The 21749-nt window shown below is 32.0% G+C and overlaps 1 protein-coding gene across 5 annotated transcripts in view; it reads left to right on the forward strand.

The window, feature by feature from the left end:
* LOC143244214 (homeobox protein cut-like) overlaps positions 1-21749 on the forward strand; it is a 316853-nt gene that overhangs the window by 285612 nt on the left and 9492 nt on the right. For all 5 annotated transcript variants that reach the window (XM_076488461.1, XM_076488464.1, XM_076488465.1 and 2 more), the window contains 8 exons: positions 12089-12163; positions 13173-13279; positions 14241-14410; positions 15105-15659; positions 18250-19238; positions 19773-20043; positions 20448-20800; positions 21472-21652. In XM_076488461.1, the coding sequence (XP_076344576.1) occupies positions 12089-12163; positions 13173-13279; positions 14241-14410; positions 15105-15659; positions 18250-19238; positions 19773-20043; positions 20448-20800; positions 21472-21652 (2701 nt within the window). The remainder of the gene's footprint in view (positions 1-12088; positions 12164-13172; positions 13280-14240; positions 14411-15104; positions 15660-18249; positions 19239-19772; positions 20044-20447; positions 20801-21471; positions 21653-21749) is intronic.

The raw sequence follows: 21749 nt of genomic DNA on the forward strand, positions 1-21749 counted from the left end.
AATTAACCTCTACATTAGTTCTTCCTACTTTATAATGTACTTTGACTTCAACCTCTACTACATTAGTTCTTCCTACTTTATAATGTACTTTGAATTAACCTCTACATTAGTTCTTCCTACTTTATAATGTACATTGAATTAACCTCTACATTAGTTCTTCCTACTTTATAATGTACTTTGACTTCAACCTCTACTACATTAGTTCTTCATACTTTATAATGTACTTTGAATTAACCTCTACATTAGTTCTTCCTACTTTATAATGTACTTTGACTTCAACCTCTACTACATTAGTTCTTCATACTTTATAATGTACTTTGACTTCAACTCCTACATTAGTTCTTCCTACTTTATAATGTACTTTGACTTCAACTTCTACATTAGTTCTTCCTACTTTATAATGTACTTTGACTTCAACCTCTACTACATTAGTTCTTACTACTTTATAATGTACTTTGACTTCAACCTCTACATTAGTTCTTCATACTTTATAATGTACTTTGACTTCAACCTCTACATTAGTTCTTCATACTTTATAACCTACTTTGACTTCAACTTCTACATTAGTTCTTCATACCTTATAATGTACTTTGACTTCAACTCCTATATTAGTTCTTACTACTTTATAATGTACTTTGACTTCAACCTCTACTACATTAGTTCTTACTACTTTATAATGTACTTTGACTTCAACTCCTACATTAGTTCTTCCTACTTTATAATGTACTTTGACTTCAACTTCTACATTAGTTCTTCCTACTTTATAATGTACTTTGACTTCAACCTCTACATTAGTTCTTCCTACTTTATAATGTACTTTGACTTCAACCTCTACTACATTAGTTCTTCCTACTTTATAATGTACTTTGACTTCAACCTCTACTACATTAGTTCTTACTACTTTATAATGTACTTTGACTTCAACTTCTACATTGGTTCTTCCTACTTAATAATGTACTTTGACTTCAACCTCAACATTAGTTCTTCATACTTTATAATGTACTTTGAATTCAACTTCTACATTAGTTCTTCCTACTTTATAGTGTACTTTGACTTCAACCTCTACATTAGTTCTTCATACCTTATAATGTACTTTGACTTCAACCTCTACATTAGTTCTTCATACCTTATAATGTACTTTGAATTCAACTTCTACATTAGTTCTTCCTACTTTATAATGTACTTTGACTTCAACCTCTACATTAGTTCTTCATACCTTATAATGTACTTTGAATTCAACTTCTACATTAGTTCTTCCTACTTCATAATGTACTTTGACTTCAACTTCTACATTAGTTCTTCCTACTTAATAATGTACTTTGACTTCAACCTCTACTACATTAGTTCTTCATACTTTATAATGTACTTTGACTTCAACCTCTATGTTAGTTCTTCATACTTCATAATGTACTTTCATTTCAACTTCTACATTAGTTCTTCCTACATTATAATGTACTTTGACTTCAACTTCTACATTAGTTCTTCCTACTTTATAATGTACTTTGACTTCAACTTCTACATTAGTTTTTCCTACTTAATAATGTACTTTGACTCCAACCTCAACATTAGTTCTTCATACTTTATAATGTACTTTGACTTCAACCTCTACTACATTAGTTCTTCATACTTTATAATGTACTTTGACTTCAACCTCTATATTAGTTCTTCATACTTTATAATCTACTTTGATTTCAACTTCTACATTAGTTCTTCCTACTTTATAATGTACTTTGACTTCAACTTCTACATTAGTTCTTCCTACTTTATAATGTACTTTGACTTAACCTCTATATTAGTTCTTCATACTTTATAATCTACTTTCATTTTAACTTCTACATTAGTTCTTCTTAATTTATAATGTACTTTGACTTCAACTTCTACATTAGTTCTTCCTACTTTATAATGTACTTTGACTTCAACCTCTACATTAGTTCTTCATACCTTATAATGTACTTTGAATTCAACTTCTACATTAGTTCTTCCTACTTTATAATGTACTTTGACTTCAACCTCTACATTAGTTCTTCATACCTTATAATGTACTTTGAATTCAACTTCTACATTAGTTCTTCCTACTTCATAATGTACTTTGACTTCAACTTCTACATTAGTTCTTCCTACTTAATAATGTACTTTGACTTCAACCTCTACTACATTAGTTCTTCATACTTTATAATGTACTTTGACTTCAACCTCTATGTTAGTTCTTCATACTTCATAATGTACTTTCATTTCAACTTCTACATTAGTTCTTCCTACATTATAATGTACTTTGACTTCAACTTCTACATTAGTTCTTCCTACTTTATAATGTACTTTGACTTCAACTTCTACATTAGTTTTTCCTACTTAATAATGTACTTTGACTTCAACCTCAACATTAGTTCTTCATACTTTATAATGTACTTTGACTTCAACCTCTACTACATTAGTTCTTCATACTTTATAATGTACTTTGACTTCAACCTCTATATTAGTTCTTCATACTTTATAATCTACTTTGATTTCAACTTCTACATTAGTTCTTCCTACTTTATAATGTACTTTGACTTCAACTTCTACATTAGTTCTTCCTACTTTATAATGTACTTTGACTTAACCTCTATATTAGTTCTTCATACTTTATAATCTACTTTCATTTTAACTTCTACATTAGTTCTTCTTAATTTATAATGTACTTTGACTTCAACTTCTACATTAGTTCTTCCTACTTTATAAGGTACTTTGACTTCAACTTCTACATTAGTTCTTCCTACTTAATAATGTACTTTTACTTCAACCTCTACTACATTAGTTCTTCATACCTTATAATGTACTTTGAATTCAACTTGTACATTAGTTCTTCATACTTTATAATGTACTTTGACTTAACTCCTACATTAGTTCTTACTACTTTATAATGTACTTTGACTTCAACCTCTACATTAGTTCTTCATACTTTATAATGTACTTTGAATTCAACTTCTACATTAGTTCTTCCTACTTTATAATGTACTTTGAATTAACCTCTACATTAGTTCTTCCTACTTTATAATGTACTTTGACTTCAACCTCTACTACATTAGTTCTTCATACCTTATAATGTACTTTGAATTCAACTTCTACATTAGTTCTTCCTACTTTATAATGTACTTTGACTTTAAGCTCTATTACATTAGTTCTTCATACTTTATAATGTACCTTGACTTCAACTCCTACATTAGTTCTTACTACTTTATAATGTACTTTGACTTTAACCTCTATTACATTAGTTCTTCATACTTTATAATGTACTTTGACTTCAACTCCTACATTAGTTCTTCCTACTTTATAATGTACTTTGACTTCAACTTCTACATTGGTTCTTCCTACTTAATAATGTACTTTGACTTCAACCTCAACATTAGTTCTTCATACTTTATAATGTACTTTGAATTCAACTTCTACATTAGTTCTTCCTACTTTATAGTGTACTTTGACTTCAACCTCTACATTAGTTCTTCATACCTTATAATGTACTTTGAATTCAACTTCTACATTAGTTCTTCCTACTTTATAATGTACTTTGACTTCAACCTCTACTACATTAGTTCTTCATACTTTATAATGTACCTTGACTTCAACTCCTACATTAGTTCTTCCTACTTTATAATGTATATTGACCTCAACCTCTACATTAGTTCTTCATACCTTATAATGTACTTTGAATTCAACTCCTACATTAGTTCTTACTACTTTATAATATACTTTGACTTCAACTTCTACTACATTAGTTCTTCCTACTTTACAATCTACTTTGACTTCAACTTCTTCATTAGTTCTTCATACTTTATAATGTACTTTGACTTCAACTTCTACATTAGTTCTTCCTACTTTATAATGTACTTTGAATTAACCTCTACATTAGTTCTTCCTACTTTATAATGTACTTTGACTTCAACCTCTACTACATTAGTTCTTCATACTTTATAATGTACTTTGAATTAACCTCTACATTAGTTCTTCCTACTTTATAATGTACTTTGACTTCAACCTCTACTACATTAGTTCTTCATACTTTATAATGTACTTTGACTTCAACTCCTACATTAGTTCTTCCTACTTTATAATGTACTTTGACTTCAACTTCTACATTAGTTCTTCCTACTTTATAATGTACTTTGACTTCAACCTCTACTACATTAGTTCTTACTACTTTATAATGTACTTTGACTTCAACCTCTACATTAGTTCTTCATACTTTATAATGTACTTTGACTTCAACCTCTACATTAGTTCTTCATACTTTATAACCTACTTTGACTTCAACTTCTACATTAGTTCTTCATACCTTATAATGTACTTTGACTTCAACTCCTATATTAGTTCTTACTACTTTATAATGTACTTTGACTTCAACCTCTACTACATTAGTTCTTACTACTTTATAATGTACTTTGACTTCAACCTCTACATTAGTTCTTCCTACTTTATAATGTACTTTGACTTAACCTCTACTACATTAGTTCTTCATACTTTATAATGTACTTTGAATTAACCTCTACATTAGTTCTTCCTACTTTATAATGTACTTTTACTTCAACCTCTACTACATTAGTTCTTCATACTTTATAATGTACTTTGACTTCAACTCCTACATTAGTTCTTCCTACTTTATAGTGTACTTTGACTTCAACTTCTACATTAGTTCTTCCTACTTTATAATGTACTTTGAATTAACCTCTACATTAGTTCTTCCTACTTTATAATGTACTTTGACTTCAACCTCTACTACATTAGTTCTTCCTACTTTATAATGTACTTTGACTTCAACCTCTACTACATTAGTTCTTACTACTTTATAATGTACTTTGACTTCAACTTCTACATTGGTTCTTCCTACTTAATAATGTACTTTGACTTCAACCTCAACATTAGTTCTTCATACTTTATAATGTACTTTGAATTCAACTTCTACATTAGTTCTTCCTACTTTATAGTGTACTTTGACTTCAACCTCTACATTAGTTCTTCATACCTTATAATGTACTTTGAATTCAACTTCTACATTAGTTCTTCATACTTTATAATGTACTTTGACTTCAACTTCTACTACATTAGTTCTTCCTACTTTATAATGTACTTTGACTTCAACCTCTACATTAGTTCTTCATACCTTATAATGTACTTTGAATTCAACTTCTACATTAGTTCTTCCCACTTTATAATGTACTTTGACTTCAACCTCTACATTAGTTCTTCATACCTTATAATGTACTTTGAATTCAACTTCTACATTAGTTCTTCCTACTTCATAATGTACTTTGACTTCAACTTCTACATTAGTTCTTCCTACTTAATAATGTACTTTGACTTCAACCTCTACTACATTAGTTCTTCATACTTTATAATGTACTTTGACTTCAACCTCTATGTTAGTTCTTCATACTTTATAATCTACTTTCATTTCAACTTCTACATTAGTTCTTCCTACATTTATAATGTACTTTGACTTCAACTTCTACATTAGTTCTTCCTACTTTATAATGTACTTTGACTTCAACTTCTACATTAGTTTTTCCTACTTAATAATGTACTTTGACTTCAACCTCTACTACATTAGTTCTTCATACTTTATAATGTACTTTGACTTCAACCTCTATGTTAGTTCTTCATACTTTATAATCTACTTTCATTTCAACTTCTACATTAGTTCTTCCTACATTATAATGTACTTTGACTTCAACTTCTACATTAGTTCTTCCTACTTTATAATGTACTTTGACTTCAACTTCTACATTAGTTTTTCCTACTTAATAATGTACTTTGACTTCAACCTCAACATTAGTTCTTCATACTTTATAATGTACTTTGACTTCAACCTCTACTACATTAGTTCTTCATACTTTATAATGTACTTTGACTTCAACCTCTATATTAGTTCTTCATACTTTATAATCTACTTTGATTTCAACTTCTACATTAGTTCTTCCTACTTTATAATGTACTTTGACTTCAACTTCTACATTAGTTCTTCCTACTTTATAATGTACTTTGACTTAACCTCTATATTAGTTCTTCATACTTTATAATCTACTTTCATTTTAACTTCTACATTAGTTCTTCTTACTTTATAATGTACTTTGACTTCAACTTCTACATTAGTTCTTCCTACTTTATAAGGTACTTTGACTTCAACTTCTACATTAGTTCTTCCTACTTAATAATGTACTTTGACTTCAACCTCAACATTAGTTCTTCATACTTTATAACGTACTTTGAATTCAACTTCTTCATTAGTTCTTCCTACTTTATAGTGTACTTTGACTTCAACCTCTACATTAGTTCTTCATACCTTATAATGTACTTTGAATTCAACTTGTACATTAGTTCTTCATACTTTATAATGTACTTTGACTTAACTCCTACATTAGTTCTTACTACTTTATAATGTACTTTGACTTCAACCTCTACATTAGTTCTTCATACTTTATAATGTACTTTGAATTCAACTTCTACATTAGTTCTTCCTACTTTATAATGTACTTTGAATTAACCTCTACATTAGTTCTTCCTACATTATAATGTACTTTGACTCAACCTCTACTACATTAGTTCTTCCTACTTTATAATGTACTTTGACTTAACCTCTACATTAGTTCTTCATACCTTATAATGTACTTTGAATTCAACTTCTACATTAGTTCTTCCTACTTTAAAATGTACTTTGACTTTAAGCTCTGTTACATTAGTTCTTCATACTTTATAATGTACCTTGACTTCAACTCCTACATTAGTTCTTACTACTTTATAATGTACTTTGACTTCAACTCCTACATTAGTTCTTCCTACTTTATAATGTACTTTGACTTCAACCTCTATAATAGTTCTTCATACTTTATAATCTACTTTCATTTCAACTTCTACATTAGTTCTTCTTACTTTTTAATGTACTTTGACTTCAACTTCTACATTAGTTCTTCCTACTTTATAATGTACTTTGACTTCAACTTCTACATTAGTTCTTCATACTTTATAATGAACTTTGAATTCAACTTCTACATTAGTTCTTCCTACTTTATAGTGTACTTTGACTTCAACCTCTACATTAGTTCTTCATACCTTATAATGTACTTTGAATTCAACTTCTACATTAGTTCTTCATACTTTATAATGTACTTTGACTTCAACTTCTACTACATTAGTTCTTCCTACTTTATAATGTACTTTGACTTCAACCTCTACATTAGTTCTTCATACCTTATAATGTACTTTGAATTCAACTTCTACATTAGTTCTTCATACTTTATAATGTACTTTGACTTCAACCTCTACTACATTAGTTCTTCCTACTTTATAATGTACTTTGACTTCAACCTCTACATTAGTTCTTCATACCTTATAATGTACTTTGAATTCAACTTCTACATTAGTTCTTCCTACTTTATAATGTACTTTGACTTCAACCTCTACTACATTAGTTCTTCATACTTTATAATGTACCTTGACTTCAACTCCTACATTAGTTCTTCCTACTTTATAATGTATATTGACCTCAACCTCTACATTAGTTCTTCATACCTTATAATGTACTTTGAATTCAACTCCTACATTAGTTCTTACTACTTTATAATATACTTTGACTTCAACTTCTACTACATTAGTTCTTCCTACTTTACAATCTACTTTGACTTCAACTTCTTCATTAGTTCTTCATACTTTATAATGTACTTTGACTTCAACCTCTACATTAGTTCTTCATACTTTATAATCTACTTTGACTTCAACATCTACATTAGTTCTTCATACTTTATAATGTACTTTGACTTCAACCTCTACTATTTAGTTCTTCATACTTTATAATGTACTTTGATTTCAACTTCTACATTAGTTCTTCCTACTTTATAATGTACTTTGACTTCAACCTCTGCAGTAGTTCTTCCTACTTTATAATGTAATTTGACTTTAACCTCTACATTAGTTCTTCTTACTTTACAATCTACTTTGACTTCAACTTCTTTATTAGTTCTTCATACTTTATAATGTACTTTGACTTCAACCTCTACATTAGTTCTTCATACTTTATAATGTACTTTGACTTCAACCTCTACATTAGTTCTTCATACTTTATAATCTACTTTGACTTCAACCTCTATATTAGTTCTTCATACTTTATAATGTACTTTGACTCAACCTCTATATTAGTTCTTCATAATTTATAATCTACTTTGATTTCAACTTCTACATTAGTTCTTCCTACTTTATAATGTACTTTGACTTCAACTTCTACATTAGTTCTTCCTACTTTATAATGTACTTTGACTTCAACCTCTATATTAGTTCTTCATACCTTATAATCTACTTTCATTTCAACTTCTACATTAGTTCTTCCTACTTTATAATGTACTTTGACTTTAACTTCTACATTAGTTCTTCCTACTTAATAATGTACTTTGACTTCAACCTCAACATTAGTTCTTCATACTTTATAATGTACTTTTACTTCAACCTCTACTACATTAGTTCTTCATACTTTATAATGTACTTTGACTTCAACTCCTACATTAGTTCTTCCTAGTTTATAGTGTACTTTGACTTCAACTTCTACATTAGTTCTTCCTACTTTATAATGTACTTTGAATTAACCTCTACATTAGTTCTTCCTACTTTATAATGTACTTTGACTTCAACCTCTACTACATTAGTTCTTCCTACTTTATAATGTACTTTGACTTCAACCTCTACTACATTAGTTCTTACTACTTTATAATGTACTTTGACTTCAACTTCTACATTGGTTCTTCCTACTTAATAATGTACTTTGACTTCAACCTCAACATTAGTTCTTCATACCTTATAATGTACTTTGAATTCAACTTCTACATTAGTTCTTCCTACTTTATAATGTACTTTGACTTCAACCTCTACATTAGTTCTTCATACCTTATAATGTACTTTGAATTCAACTTCTACATTAGTTCTTCCTACTTTATAATGTACTTTGACTTCAACTTCTACATTAGTTCTTCCTACTTTATAATGTACTTTGACTTCAACCTCTACTACATTAGTTCTTCATACTTTATAATGTACTTTGACTTCAACCTCTATGTTAGTTCTTCATACTTTATAATCTACTTTCATTTCAACTTCTACATTAGTTCTTCCTACATTATAATGTACTTTGACTTCAACTTCTACATTAGTTCTTCCTACTTTATAATGTACTTTGACTTCAACTTCTACATTAGTTTTTCCTACTTAATAATGTACTTTGACTTCAACCTCAACATTAGTTCTTCATACTTTATAATGTACTTTGACTTCAACCTCTACTACATTAGTTCTTCATACTTTATAATGTACTTTGACTTCAACCTCTATATTAGTTCTTCATACTTTATAATCTACTTTGATTTCAACTTCTACATTAGTTCTTCCTACTTTATAATGTACTTTGACTTCAACTTCTACATTAGTTCTTACTACTTTATAATGTACTTTGACTTCAACCTCTACATTAGTTCTTCATACTTTATAATCTACTTTCATTTTAACTTCTACATTAGTTCTTCTTACTTTATAATGTACTTTGACTCCAACTTCTACATTAGTTCTTCCTACTTTATAAGGTACTTTGACTTCAACTTCTACATTAGTTCTTCCTACTTAATAATGTACTTTGACTTCAACCTCAACATTAGTTCTTCATACTTTATAACGTACTTTGAATTCAACTTCTACATTAGTTCTTCCTACTTTATAGTGTACTTTGACTTCAACCTCTACATTAGTTCTTCATACCTTATAATGTACTTTGAATTCAACTTGTACATTAGTTCTTCATACTTTATAATGTACTTTGACTTAACTCCTACATTAGTTCTTACTACTTTATAATGTACTTTGACTTCAACCTCTACATTAGTTCTTCATACTTTATAATGTACTTTGAATTCAACTTCTACATTAGTTCTTCCTACTTTATAATGTACTTTGAATTAACCTCTACATTAGTTCTTCCTACTTTATAATGTACTTTGACTTCAACCTCTACTACATTAGTTCTTCCTACTTTATAATGTACTTTGACTTAACCTCTACATTAGTTCTTCATACCTTATAATGTACTTTGAATTCAACTTCTACATTAGTTCTTCCTACTTTATAATGTACTTTGACTTTAAGCTCTATTACATTAGTTCTTCATACTTTATAATGTACCTTGACTTCAACTCCTACATTAGTTCTTACTACTTTATAATGTACTTTGACTTTAACCTCTATTACATTAGTTCTTCATACTTTATAATGTACTTTGACTTCAACTCCTACATTAGTTCTTCCTACTTTATAATGTACTTTGACCACAACCTCTATAATAGTTCTTCATACTTTATAATCTACTTTCATTTCAACTTCTACATTAGTTCTTCTTACTTTTTAATGTACTTTGACTTCAACTTCTACATTAGTTCTTCCTACTTTATAATGTACTTTGACTTCAACTTCTACATTGGTTCTTCCTACTTAATAATGTACTTTGACTTCAACCTCAACATTAGTTCTTCATACTTTATAATGTACTTTGAATTCAACTTCTACATTAGTTCTTCCTACTTTATAGTGTACTTTGACCTCAACCTCTACATTAGTTCTTCATACCTTATAATGTACTTTGAATTCAACTTCTACATTAGTTCTTCATACTTTATAATGTACTTTGACTTCAACTTCTACTACATTAGTTCTTCCTACTTTATAATGTACTTTGACTTCAACCTCTACATTAGTTCTTCATACCTTATAATGTACTTTGAATTCAACTTCTACATTAGTTCTTCATACTTTATAATGTACTTTGACTTCAACCTCTACTACATTAGTTCTTCCTACTTTATAATGTACTTTGACTTCAACCTCTACATTAGTTCTTCATACCTTATAATGTACTTTGAATTCAACTTCTACATTAGTTCTTCCTACTTTATAATGTACTTTGACTTCAACCTCTACTACATTAGTTCTTCATACTTTATAATGTACCTTGACTTCAACTCCTACATTAGTTCTTCCTACTTTATAATGTATATTGACCTCAACCTCTACATTAGTTCTTCATACCTTATAATGTACTTTGAATTCAACTCCTACATTAGTTCTTACTACTTTATAATATACTTTGACTTCAACTTCTACTACATTAGTTCTTCCTACTTTACAATCTACTTTGACTTCAACTTCTTCATTAGTTCTTCATACTTTATAATGTACTTTGACTTCAACCTCTACATTAGTTCTTCATACTTTATAATCTACTTTGACTTCAACCTCTACATTAGTTCTACCTACTTTACAATCTACTTTGACTTCAACATCTACATTAGTTCTTCATACTTTATAATGTACTTTGACTCAACCTCTATATTAGTTCTTCATAATTTATAATCTACTTTGATTTCAACTTCTACATTAGTTCTTCCTACTTTATAATGTACTTTGACTTCAACTTCTACATTAGTTCTTCCTACTTTATAATGTACTTTGACTTCAACCTCTATATTAGTTCTTCATACCTTATAATCTACTTTCATTTCAACTTCTACATTAGTTCTTCCTACTTTATAATGTACTTTGACTTTAACTTCTACATTAGTTCTTCCTACTTAATAATGTACTTTGACTTCAACCTCAACATTAGTTCTTCATACTTTATAATGTACTTTGAATTCAACTTCTACATTAGTTCTTCCTACTTTATAGTGTACTTTGACTTCAACCTCTACATTAGTTCTTCATACCTTATAATGTACTTTGAATTCAACTTCTACATTAGTTCTTCATATTTTATAATGTACTTTGATTTCAACTCCTACATTAGTTCTTACTACTTTATTATGTACTTTGACACCTAACCTCTACTACATTAGTTCTTCATACTTTATAATGTACTTTGACTTCAACTCCTACATTAGTTCTTACTACTTTATAATGTACTTTGACTTCAACCTCTACTACATTAGTTCTTCATACATTATAATGTACTTTGACTTCAACTCCTACATTAGTTCTTCATACTTTATAATGTACTTTGACTTCTATATTTAATTTAAACCACCCTTTTCTCTAGATTTCGCAGTTACTAAGAGATGTTCAAAAGTTACACTCTACCATTAACAACCTGAAGGAAACAAGTTTGTGTCAAGTAAGTTGTTTATGGGAATTGTCACGTGTTTTCTTTATGTAACCGATCAGTTTAAAACTTCAGATGTTGATCCGAAGTGTTTTGTTGTTACATCCTGTTTTTTTTTTTCTTTTTCGGTGTGTTACGTTACTCGATACCACTCACGTTACAAACACTTAAAAGAGGTCAAAAGTTAATATGCTCTACAACATCAAACATAACAGAAATTCCGTATCCGACTTGTTGCTGGATGTTTGCACGTTTCGCATGCCTCGTTACCAGAATTCGCGATTGTTAAGACGCATTTTGCACGCGCTGTCCTGTTCATTCGCTGTTTGGCTTCAATAATGTTTGCGTCGTTTTTATGTTCATATCCGGAATGTTTCGAAATCGGGAGAGTGTTTAACATTAACTGTTTGTTCTTCACAAATTTCAGTGAATCTCGGTTATAGTCGTGCAGTTAACAAACGCCATTCACAGGTTAATATCGATTTGGGATATGACGTCATCTTGCCAAAGCTTTTTCGTTTGGCCAGCTTGTTAGCGTGCAAAGACCATTAATCAGAGGGTTTATTATTTGCGTCCCGTTGCCACAAAGAAAAAAAAAATCTTCTCTCCGCACTTAGGGACATTGGATGCGTTATAAGAGTGACGGTCAAAACCCACTATTCGATCAGACAAAGAATGGTGGTAGGGTGTAGTTGGATAGCTTGTCTCTAAGCGCTAAAATAAGTACGGCTGTGGAAAATACCTCTTGATTAGCTTTCCACAAATGCCCTGAAACAAACAAACACGATAGAGATCTCTCGTACATTATCACCAATATTAAAGTTACTGTAAAGTATTTTTCACTAAGGACGACGTTTTTCAGTGTAGATATATTTAGTTAGGAAGTGTAGAGTTGTGGGATTCTTTTTATTGTTAGTGTCTTTCTTCCTGTTCTTTAATCTAAACTTCGTATCATATTAAGTTATGTTTTCGAAACATTGTTAATGTTTTTGTCGATTGATATGATGATTTTATGTGCCAGATTGCTCAACTGGAAGAAATGGTAGCGGACAAAAATGAAACTATCCATCTGTTGGAAAACAAGCTTACTAGACAGAAAGATTACGATGTGATGAAGAAACAACTAAAGTATGAACTCTTAAGTTGTTTATATGTAAATCTTATTGTGTTAGGTGTTGTAACCTCACTGGAGTCACTGTGTTAGGTGTTTTAACCTCACTGGAGTCACTTACTGTGTTAGGTGTTGTTTTTTCTGTATACAAATCCTGTACGTATTATGATAAGTATATGTGAAAACAAAGAAACCTAGTCTTTTCTACTAATATGTCGTTGTTGCTTACTTAATATATTCCGACACTGCTTATAGTTTGAGATGAGACTTAAGACTTCTTACGTTATTCCAAAGTATTCAGAATCTAATAAAGTAAACCTTGGGCGAATGTTCTACAAAACAACTAAAGTTTCAACAATATTCTTGTTATTTAATTGATTTCTATCAACAAGTTAACTTATCTCTCATTATACTTGTAGCTTTACTTACTAACAAACGTACCTGGCAGTATTTGACTTTAAAATAATAATAATGCTATAAGTGTGGGCGTGGGCCGCCCTTCTCCTCAGTCGAGCCACACCACACGAACTGTTTGTCTCACGTGAAGATAACCGTGCCATTAAACGTCGGTTTTCTTTCAAGATCGACTCATTCAGACACTTTAATTATATTGTCTGCCAAACCCAAATCGTTCGTCCTGTTATTTATACGTTTAAACTCTTTAAGGTTTTGTTTATTTTTCTAAATTCCTGTGCCAGATTATTTCGTAACAACTTTTGAAACCAGACAGACAGACAACTCTACTTTATATATATAGAATTATAGACTTTTCTGACTGTTCATTAAAGAAGTTTTATGTTTTTAATATTTTACTCTTGTGAATTTTGAGATTGAAAGTTGTGAAATTACAATCCAAACAATGAGTACAAAACTTACCTCGTCAGTAAGTGTTTTAACAGTTAACCACTCACGTATAAACATCGTTCTGCTTTTGTTAAACAGATTATAATTTAAGAATTGTAAACGTTTTTACAACAGTATGTTAAAGATGAGCGAACTATCCAATCACCATAGTCCAGAAAACAACAATAGTGGAAAGGAAGACAACAAGGCAGGTGAACCACGAGATCTGTTACTGACAGGGGAAAACAATAATTCGGAATCCGCGTGCAAAACAACACATGCTGATTCGTTTAGCCAGCGTAACGGTTCGTGTACACTGTTGTTCTAATAATATATAACATATATATACGTCATTTATATAATTAAATTGCTATAAATTAAAAATGTTTCCCCACGATGATAGGTGTATTAATTTACAAGCTGTTAAACTTGACACTTTTATCATCGTGTTTTTGTCTGAATAATTTATTTTCCAACACTCAGAATAAAACACGTGCTTACAGTATAATTCTTTACAACCTACTAGACTTGAAAGAAGGCTATAAAAATCGTACATCTTTTAAGTTGATTCTTTAAATGGGTCATAAAAATGTAAACCTTAAACCGTGAAGTGTTTTTAATATATATAGGTTTCTAATTTAGTCATATTTAAATCGAAAACAACGTCTAAATAAGTTTATTTTAATATAAATCTTACTCCAGGAAGTCTAATGATTAAATTAAACCAAATAAACAATAACAAAATGCAATTTTTTATAAAACTAACCATTACAGTTTTCGTTTTGGATCTCCCAGTAGATGTTCTTTGATCCAGGAATGTCTTATGGTACAGAATGTTCTATAGATTTAAGTGAATTTCATGAAGTGATACTGACTCGTGAAATGATACTGACTGGTGACGTGATACTTACTCGTGAAATGATACTAACTGGTGACGTAATACTTACTCGTGAAATGATACTGACTCATGAAGTGATACTGACTCCTGATTTTCTGTAGATAACTTCCAACTTCAGACAGAAATCTTGTTTCCTCCAAGACTACAAAATGTTGAAATGTTTACGTCGCTACTTGGAGAAGAGATCGTGTCGTCCTATTCCAAACTATTGAAGAAAAGAGAATGCTACATATCAAATCCTTCCAAAACTTCTATTTCCCCAACATTTACCGCCTGTCCCCAGCCTCTTAACTGTTCTAAACCTAATCACCACCAAGATTCGTCAAGGGACAAGGTGTCCCACTGTGATATCACCACTGTTCAAAACCTCCAAGAGTGCCTCCGTATTTGTGTGGACAAATACGCAAACGAAACTCTGAATACGCTGAATATTTCTCGCGCTATTCGAGAACTTCTGAGTGTCCATAATATTGGACAACGTCAGTTTGCCAAGTACGTCCTTGGCTTATCCCAAGGTACAGTCAGTGAGCTTCTTTCGAAACCGAAACCGTGGGACAAACTGACGGAAAAGGGAAAAGACTCTTACCGTAAAATGCACGCGTGGGCCTCGGATGACAGTTGTGTTTATATGCTAAAAACTCTGGTGCCTAGAAAAGGTGAGATGTTCGTTAAATATGGAAATTACGAACATTTTTGTTGTTCGATAGATACGTTTAGATATCAGCACTTGTAGAATGATCTTCACTGCAGAACTGTTTGTTCTACAGGAGTAACAAACATTCACTTTTATAGGGTTTCATATTATTTAACGTTTATTTTTATGTTGTTTTTTGTTTGCTATTGTTTAACTGGTTGATTTGGAATTAATCACGAAAACTACACAATGGACTATCTGTAATCTGCCCATCACGGGTGTCGAAACCTGGTTTCTAGCAGCGTGAGTCCGCAGACATGCCACTGTGTTACTGGGGAGGACTTTTTTTTTAACAAAATGATGTTTACACAGTTGGGATTTTGTTTTGTTCTTTGGCGTTAAAAACTTTTGGAAAGTGACGTTGTAGTTTTACGAAATAACGCGAAACTTTGTTTTCGCGATGAAACTCTTTTGACCTAATTCCTTCAAAACAGCATATAATTTGAGAACTTTAATGGGCTGCAACTGTCTGTCAAAAGAAACTGAGAAATGGTGGACGTTTCGGCTTCTATACTGAATTTTTCCTCACTCAAGAATATTTCAGTATAGAAGCCGAAACTCGTCTCCTGTTCTTTTAATAAGCAGTTCCAGTCTATTCAAATTGGCCCGGCATGGCCAAGCGCGTAAGGCGCGCGACTCGTAATCTGAGGGTCGCGGGTTCGCGCCCGCGTCGCGCTAAACATGCTCCCCCTCCCAGCCGTGGGGGCGTTATAATGTGACGGTCAATCCCACTTTTCGTTGGTAAAAGAGTAGCCCAAGAGTTGGCGGTGGGTGGTGATGACTAGCTGCCTTCCCTCTAGTCTTACACTGCTAAATTAGGGACGGCTAGCACAGATAGCCCTCGAGTAGCTTTGTGCGAAATTCCAAAACAAACAAACAAACTATTCAAATTATTACTTCCTGTTATACAGCGGTAAGCTTGCGAACTTATTGAGTTAGAAAATGAGTTTTGGTATCATTGGTGAGCAGATTGTTCACTGTGCAGTTACGTGCTTAACTATGTAAACAAACGAACCATTAAAGTTCTTAAACCTCTTTGTGTCTATTCATCCTAAACAAACCTACTCAGCGGATTAATTTCCACATTGTTTAATGTATTATTGTTAATTTTCGAAACTATAAAAATACACATTATTTTTACAATGAACATTTTCAAAGTAAAATGTATACCATATACAAGAAAACTAAAATGATTGTAATGCTATTTGTTGTTGATTTAAAAAACCTAATTAATACTTTAACTTAATCAAACTTAAGATAATTTCACCAAATATTTTATAGCATATTTATACAGAGAGACCGACTAGCGTAGACAAAACTAGACCCAGTGAACTAAGTCCAGAGATGACACCTGCTGGCGTAGACAAAATTAGGCCTAGGGAGACAATAATTAGTCTAAACCAAATACAGGTGGTTAGGGGGCACTCGACTCGTAACCCGAGGGTCGTGGATTCGAATCCCAGTCACACCAAACATGCTCGCCCTTTCAGCCGTGAGAGCGTTATACACTAATGATCAGTCCCATTATTCGTTAGTTAAAAGAGTAGCCCAAGAGTTGGCGATAGGTGATGATGACTAGTTGCCTTCCCTGTAGTGTATCACTGTTAAATTAGAGATGACTAGCGCAGATAGCCCTCGTGTAGCTTTTGCGTGAAATTCAAACACCATTTCTGTATCACCATTCCTTGAATGTTTTAATAAAAATATCATTTTCTCGAAGTGTTTCAAAGTTTTTCGCAGAAAAAATACACATATATTTCAGTACAAAAATAGTTGTATTTATTGATGAATTTGGACGCCTGTACTTGTTTAAAAGGGACAAGTACAATTGCGGATTGGGAACTTTTAACAAGGTTGTCCTTTTTACACAAGTATAATTAAATGCGGGTTGGGAACTTTAACAAGGTTGTCCCTTTTAAACAAGTATAATTAAATGCGGGTTGGGAACTTTAACAAGGTTGTCCTTTTTAAACAAGTACAATTAAATGCGGGTTGGGAACTTTAACAAGGTTGCCCCTTTTAAACAAGTACAATTAAATGTGGGTTGGGAACTTTAACAAGATTGTTCCTTTTAAACAAGTACAATTAAATGTGGGTTGGGAACTTTAGAAATCGATCTTATTTTACTTCAGTTTTCGATAAAATGGTTTTTAATGTTAAAATCTTAAAACCTTTTTGTGTGAATCTCATTTTTAATCTAAATATTGATCAGTGAAATGAATAAATAACATTGTATAAGATGATTTTTTTTTCACAGTGAAAAGTTAAAAGTCTTCTATGGAATCGTTTTTCGACTTTACAGATTAAATGAATTTTAATCATACAATTCTATTCCTGAAATAAATAATTTTAGTTTTATAAATATTTATTAGACAACACTTCATGTAGCAGCTAATTTACGATTTTTATAAACTTTCTGGGGTAAAAATAGTATCACGATATATTTCGTCAAACTTTCTTGTCTTGTAATTTTTATCAACATTTAAACAAATGCTACGAGTTCTATTTGCGTAATTTAAAAAAAATGATTGGAACTTTCTTGTTTGCATCAGGAAAAGATTTTGAACTTCCAAACTGCAGACAGGATGATGCTGTTACCAAGGGGCGCATCAACCAAATTTTAAACGAAGCTAAACAAACCATGTTAGCTCCCACCAAAGAGAATAAAGATTTGACTACTTACAATGGAAATTTGAGACAATCTTCAGAGTGTGAGGCTGCGAATGGAGCTTTGGAAAAACAAGAGGAGAAAAGTGAAAACCCTGACAGAGAGGGAGGCAACCATTGGCCTTATCAGAATAACATTTTGTATAAAAATCACCCATACATTCACATTGCTAGACAAGCGAATGATAATATTTCTCACGAGGTCATTAAACGAATCTACCAGGAAGAGTTGACTAAGTTGATGGGTCAGAGAATGGAAAAGGGTTTCTGTTTTCCAAAGGATCACTTTGAATCTTCACAAGAAGAGATCCGTCAAGCTCTAACAATCTACTATCAAGAGATAGCCCATCTCTCCCAACTGATCCCTCACTCCATTGCAGAATTTGCACATTCAGGTCAAGCAGCAGACCACTGCCCAACATTACCCACTTTTCTGAACTCCACCAACTCTCATTCTCGTTACAGTGCAGCCCTTGATGGAGCGACTCAACCCATTGTGTGGAGAACCAAAGTAAACGTTGATTCTTCCACAGAATATGAAGAACTCCACCATCATGGAAGTGCTTTTTCTCTTGTGAGGCCGAAACCTGAACCTAGTAGTACATCCAACACGCCAGTGTCTTATCCTCCTGGAACAAACTCTTCATCCTCTCCTTGTGGCACCATGGTAGAACCTTCAGGTTCTGTAGAGGATCTCAGCTCTTCCGTTTCACCTCTCCAGAGAATACAGTCAATCACCAATTCACTTCTAACTCAGTCAACTGTTAAAAATTCGTGTCATTCACAACGTCCAACCAAATCTGTGATACCACCCATTACTCAACAGCAGTTTGACCAGTACAATAACCTCAACACAGAAGAAATTGTTAAACATGTAAGAATCTAATATTTCTATGGGTTGGAGAGATTTCGCCTATAAATCTTCTTTGTTTTTTTAAGTTGTTCTTTTTAATATCACAATATATTATAGGTGGAGTAACTCTTCAGGACCTATCTTCTGGCATGGTTTTTCAGATACATTCTAATTTGTAGTTTTTGGTTATATTTTTATTTCTTATTTACGTATTAATGAGCTCTGTACAAATCCTTCTGAACTATTCTGAGAAGCATGAAAATGGCAGAAGTAAAACGTGCATCGGGTCTGAGTGTGTTTGTAACACTGTTCAGTAGCCCATCACCCTTTACTTTGTTAACAACATTAATCTTAATTATATATCATCTGTTTTATTAAAGGTGAATCAGCGTGTGATATAGCAGATAAAAATTTTTCATTCGTCTTTGTTTTATATATCTATCTATAAGTACGCTTACACTTCGACACAAAAAATCTTTATACTATCAGCAAGTTTTCCAGAAATTTTGCACCAAAAATTTCGTTAGTCTGTACTAAAAAGACCTGTGTTTCCAGGTGAAAGATCAACTGAGCCAGTTTTCCATCAGCCAGCGGTTGTTTGGAGAGAGCGTGCTGGGACTGTCCCAGGGATCCGTCTCTGACTTACTGGCTAGACCCAAACCATGGCACATGCTAACCCAGAAGGGTAGAGAGCCTTTCGTCCGCATGAAGATGTTTTTAGATGATGAAAATGCTTGTCATAAACTCGTTGCCTCCCAGTATAAGATTTCACCAGAGAAACTGATCCGTACAAGATATCACCTCGGAACTGGTGGAACTACTTCAGGTATGAATTGTTTTGAACGTTCTCCACGTCATAAACTTTGCTTTCTTTCTGCCCAATGTGGTATTAAGATTATATAGATTACATCTTCTCTTTATAAACGTTTACGTTGTAATTAGATGCTGTATTGAGGAGGTAGGTATAGTGAAGTTGTTATAATGTATTGTACAAGACCTACTGGAAGATGAACTTACTGTGTAGAAGTTATATAAAAAATAATAACAGGAAAAACTTCTCGCGCTTTCTATTTACTTGCGAAATCCAAGGCCTTACTCACAAATTGTTGGAGTTGGTTTCAGTTTTGTTTTTCAAGCATAGGTTTTAACTGCATATGTAAAATGTGAGATTCTCGTAATTTTTGTGGATTTTTTTTAGTTTCTCTCTAATACTCATGATATTCCATATAGGACCTGATAAAGTTACATCTCAACCGTCAGGTCTAAGTATTTCTCAACACTTATCACAGCAACAAAACCACCTTTATTTCCATGCAAACCACACCTCTTCCATGTCCATGGAGTCATCTGGAACTTCTCCAAAGCTTTCAAGAAATTCTCCAGTTACGGTTAGCACCGGCGTAACACATTGTAGTACCATAACCCATAGCGTTAGCCCCAGAAAGCTACCTCACAATTCCCGTCATTCGTCTCATATAAACCCCTCCGTGTATGAGATGGCTGCACGGACAACGGATCTTGACACCCAGTCCGTTACGTCCAAAGTCAAGGAGACCCTCTTGACCAACAATATTGGACAGAAGGTTTGTGACAACACAAGCTGTGGTTGTAGCTAATCGTTATTACTGGCAAAAATTTATATAACGTATCTGGTACTGGTCTAAATCTATAGTTTAGTATTGTCACGTTAAAACAGCGTGTTATTTGTAATGCTATAAATAAACGGCCTTTGAATTATGTATTATTTTTCTTTAATTGTATACTTAACGTTTCGCTTCACAGCTTCTTCTACTAAAACAAACCTTGGAACGCTTCTGAGAAAGTTCTAAAACGAAACGTCGAATGTCTGATTAGAGAAAAATAACAAACATGATGCTTTAAGGTATCGTTTGTTTCTGGCATGAAAATGCCTTTTATACATCAGAATTTATTACAGAAATTAAGTAATGGGTCATTTATGTTGTCATGGTTGGTTTAACTACTTTAACGTTTAACTAAAGCAATTTTTTTGGTTACACCTCTTCATCAGATGAGTTATTATTTTGATTAAGAAGTTATTGGTTTCACAATTAATGTCGACATTTATTAATTAATTAATATCTCCCTTGAAGTAACCTTATTTCTAAATTTATTTTTAAAATCATTATAACACCGAAATCTCTTTGTAATTAGTCGATCTCAGTTTTTAACTGTTACCATATAGAAAACGTCACTTATTGGTTGAAAATCGTTGAACCTCTACCGTTTGTTTCAGATTTTCGGGGAGCTTGTGCTAGGACTGTCTCAAGGCTCTGTCAGTGAACTCTTGTCCAAGCCTAAACCTTGGCACATGCTCAGCGTCAAAGGTCGTGAACCTTTTGTCCGTATGCAGCTGTGGTTGGCAGACCTCCACAGCGTTGAGAAACTTAAGGCTATTAAAAACGATAGAAGGGAAGGTAAGGTGACCGTTATTAATTTCGAAAGTGCACTGACTGATGGCCAGTAGACACGGTACTGCTCTTGAAAAGACGATGCTTTAAAAGTATCATTAAA

Source organism: Tachypleus tridentatus, chromosome 2 (assembly GCF_004210375.1).
Source record: "Tachypleus tridentatus isolate NWPU-2018 chromosome 2, ASM421037v1, whole genome shotgun sequence".
NCBI lineage: Eukaryota > Metazoa > Arthropoda > Merostomata > Xiphosura > Limulidae > Tachypleus > Tachypleus tridentatus.